This window comes from Cyprinodon variegatus, unplaced genomic scaffold (assembly GCF_000732505.1).
Source record: "Cyprinodon variegatus isolate N-32 unplaced genomic scaffold, C_variegatus-1.0 Scaffold853, whole genome shotgun sequence".
In the NCBI taxonomy this organism is placed as follows: Eukaryota; Metazoa; Chordata; class Actinopteri; order Cyprinodontiformes; family Cyprinodontidae; genus Cyprinodon; species Cyprinodon variegatus.
The window spans coordinates 309972-312834 of NW_015151306.1; the positions used below are offsets into that span (position 1 = coordinate 309972).

The 2863-nt window shown below is 33.7% G+C and overlaps 1 protein-coding gene across 1 annotated transcript in view; it reads left to right on the forward strand.

The window, feature by feature from the left end:
- The first annotated feature begins 538 nt into the window (after positions 1 to 538).
- The window catches only part of LOC107099281 (complement C1q subcomponent subunit B-like), a 6342-nt gene continuing 4017 nt past the window's right edge, over positions 539 to 2863 (forward strand). Inside the window, exons 1-2 of the mRNA XM_015397338.1 lie at positions 539 to 698; positions 792 to 929. Of these exons, the coding sequence (XP_015252824.1) occupies positions 584 to 698; positions 792 to 929 (253 nt within the window). The 5' untranslated portion in view covers positions 539 to 583. The remainder of the gene's footprint in view (positions 699 to 791; positions 930 to 2863) is intronic.

The window sequence follows — 2863 nt, forward strand, 5'->3', positions numbered from 1 at the left end:
TATCAAAAAAGTACTCCAGAGTGTTGTTCAGCATGGGGGTGAGTAGAAAATGAAGGCTAATCATGTTTTGGGTGTACTATTCCTTTAAGGTTTTACATTATAATGAATTTAAATTCACTGTTATTAAAATAAAAAGTTATGCTTTTAAACAATAAAGGAAAGTCGCGGAACATCCAGGTTGATTCAACCGCTGCTCTTTAGGCTGAGGAGAAAAACACAGTTTTAGCATCAATCATTTATTATTTATTCATTTTTTTTTCATTTATTCTCCCTTTATCTACATTTCTGTTGAACTTTAAATTCTATTCCGCAGTTTTTCCTTTTGCAGTTTCTGTTGGTTTACTGATATCAAGTTAGGGTTGTTTACAAAATGTGACAAAAAATCTGCATAAATGAAACATTAACCAACTTCGATCATATTGCCGGTAAGGATCAATAAGTTGCATCATGTTTCACTTGTTTACACAAGATCTTTGCACCCAGAAACCCAAAGCTCAGATCAGGGTGTGAATAAATGCTTGAAGGTTTCAGAGCTTCAGCTCATGGTCTGCATCAGATCAGGTCTCCAAGTCCTACAGAGAAGATGAGGTCCAGTCTGTTGTTCCTGGTGGCGGTTCTGCTGTGTGGTCTGGTCAGCGCTCAACAGGACGGGCTGCCTGAGAGGGTCCAGAAACTGGAGAGCGACAACGACGTGTGGGGTTGGTCTCCCTGGTTCTTGATCTGGTTCTGTTCGACTCACAGGTGAATGTTGCTGCAGAGTTTATCTGATAAAACCTGCTGACTTCCTGCAGTTAAATCTCGAGTGGCGTTTGCCGCTGCGCTGTTCGACACCGACACCTGGACCAGCATGAACGAATCTACAGCTGATAGAACTCTGGAGTTCAAGAAGGTCGTCACAAACATCGGCAACGGATACGACCCGCAGACAGGTATGAACCAGCAGCCCGTTAACAGGGATTAGAGGTGTCCAAGTTATTAATGTTATTACTCAAGTAGAAGTATAAATCCTATAGTTTAAAACGGGGGCTTCCCATTAGGCAATAATAGGGCCAAAGTTCCTGGGGGCCCCATAAAACTCTGTTTACATGTATGGTTAAAACAACCTTTCCTTATTTGTGCTCATTAATTATGTTTTTTTTTTTTTTACCATGCTGTCTTTCAAGTTAACTTTACATTAATGTTCTAAGTATCCTAAAGGTTCCGATCAGGTCATGTTGTAGCCCAGTCAAGCACAGCTGTGCTTAAAGCCAATACCAGTAACATTTTGTAGAGCAAGAACCTAATTATATAAATAAATATCCTCTAAAACAATTTTTATTATTTTACATTTTTTCCTTCCACTTAACTTTCTAATAATATTCAATCAGAGGTTTAAAAAGTAATAATGTTTATTACTCCACTATGAGTTCTGCTATTTAAAAACACTTTAGTAGAAGTTAGAGGATTAACTTCAGTTTTTTACTCTAGTAGAAGTGTAAAAGTACAATTTTTTAAAACTACTTAAAGTATAAATTAAAAGTAAGTAATGCAGGAAAAAAGCCTTACTGCTCTACCCTATCAAAGGAACATTTCTCTATAATTCTCTATAACTTCCATAGACTTCATTTTTTTTATAACTAATGTTAACCAAGTCAAATTTAACTTTGTATCACTTTGAAAGAAAATTTATTTTGGTATTTAGTGAACAACAAGTTGGGGCAGCACCGAGTCCAAACACAAAGAAATGAATTGTCTGGATGAAACTAATTAGTTTCAAGTTTAGTTTTTTTTTTTTTTACTTTTTTAAAATACCAAAAGGCATAATGAAAATGAGCTTAAATGAAACAAAACTAAGTCTCATTGACTCTTCAGCAATCCCTCACACTAAGCATGCTTGTAGCGACAGTGGAGAGGAAAAACTCCCTTTGAACAGGAAGAAACCTCCNAAAAATGCACTTATTTTAAGAAGAAATTACTTATTTAAAATTCAAATTTGTTTGCAGTGTAACGGAGAATCTGTGGAAGAAACTGAAAAATGCTGTTCAAAAAATGCTCTCCATCCAACCTCACTGAGCTCCTGCTGTTTGCAGGAAGAAAAAAATAAAAAATAAGACATAAACTCAGTGGCGGCTGTTTGAGTTTTCTCCTCAATTAAAAATAAAAAAAATAGTCATTTCTCAAATTAAAGAAAGCTTCCCGGAGAGGTGAAACGTCTTCAAATCTTGGAGACAGTGGAATTTTTTTGAACTTTTAGGTAATGACTATGACCTGGATGACTGAGCATCTTCATCAACATAAAAATAGACATATACAACAAACTAATCAAACATATACTAAGTTATCACACCAGTATATTTTTATAAATTCCAAAAAAGTTATAAAATCACTTAATAAAAACAAAGCATAATTTCATATACAGGTTTATTTTGTACATAAATCTATAAAATCTATGTTTTACAAGGTCGATTATTGTGTCACAAACCTAAAAATAATAATATACCAGTTTAACAAAGGAGAAGCAATTAGTCAGCTTTATATTTCTTAAAATATATATGAAAACGATTTATTTTCTGAGAATGTGTTAATTTAAGAACAATTTGCAAACAAACATCTAGAAAAACTATATTCCAGAGCTCTGCTATCCTTCTGTATTGCAGAGGAGCTGCTGCTCATGTTTGACTTTTAACGGGTCAAAGGGCAAAGATTTTTGTGCCCTAGAGTGAAAAATACGTCACCAATCCGACGAAAAAAGAAATAACGCGTTACTAGTAATTAAAGATTAAATATTTATCTTGCACATCTAAAATATATATATAATAATAGATTTTCAAATATTTAAAAATGTAATTTAAACAAAATTATAAAATATATATATATATATTTT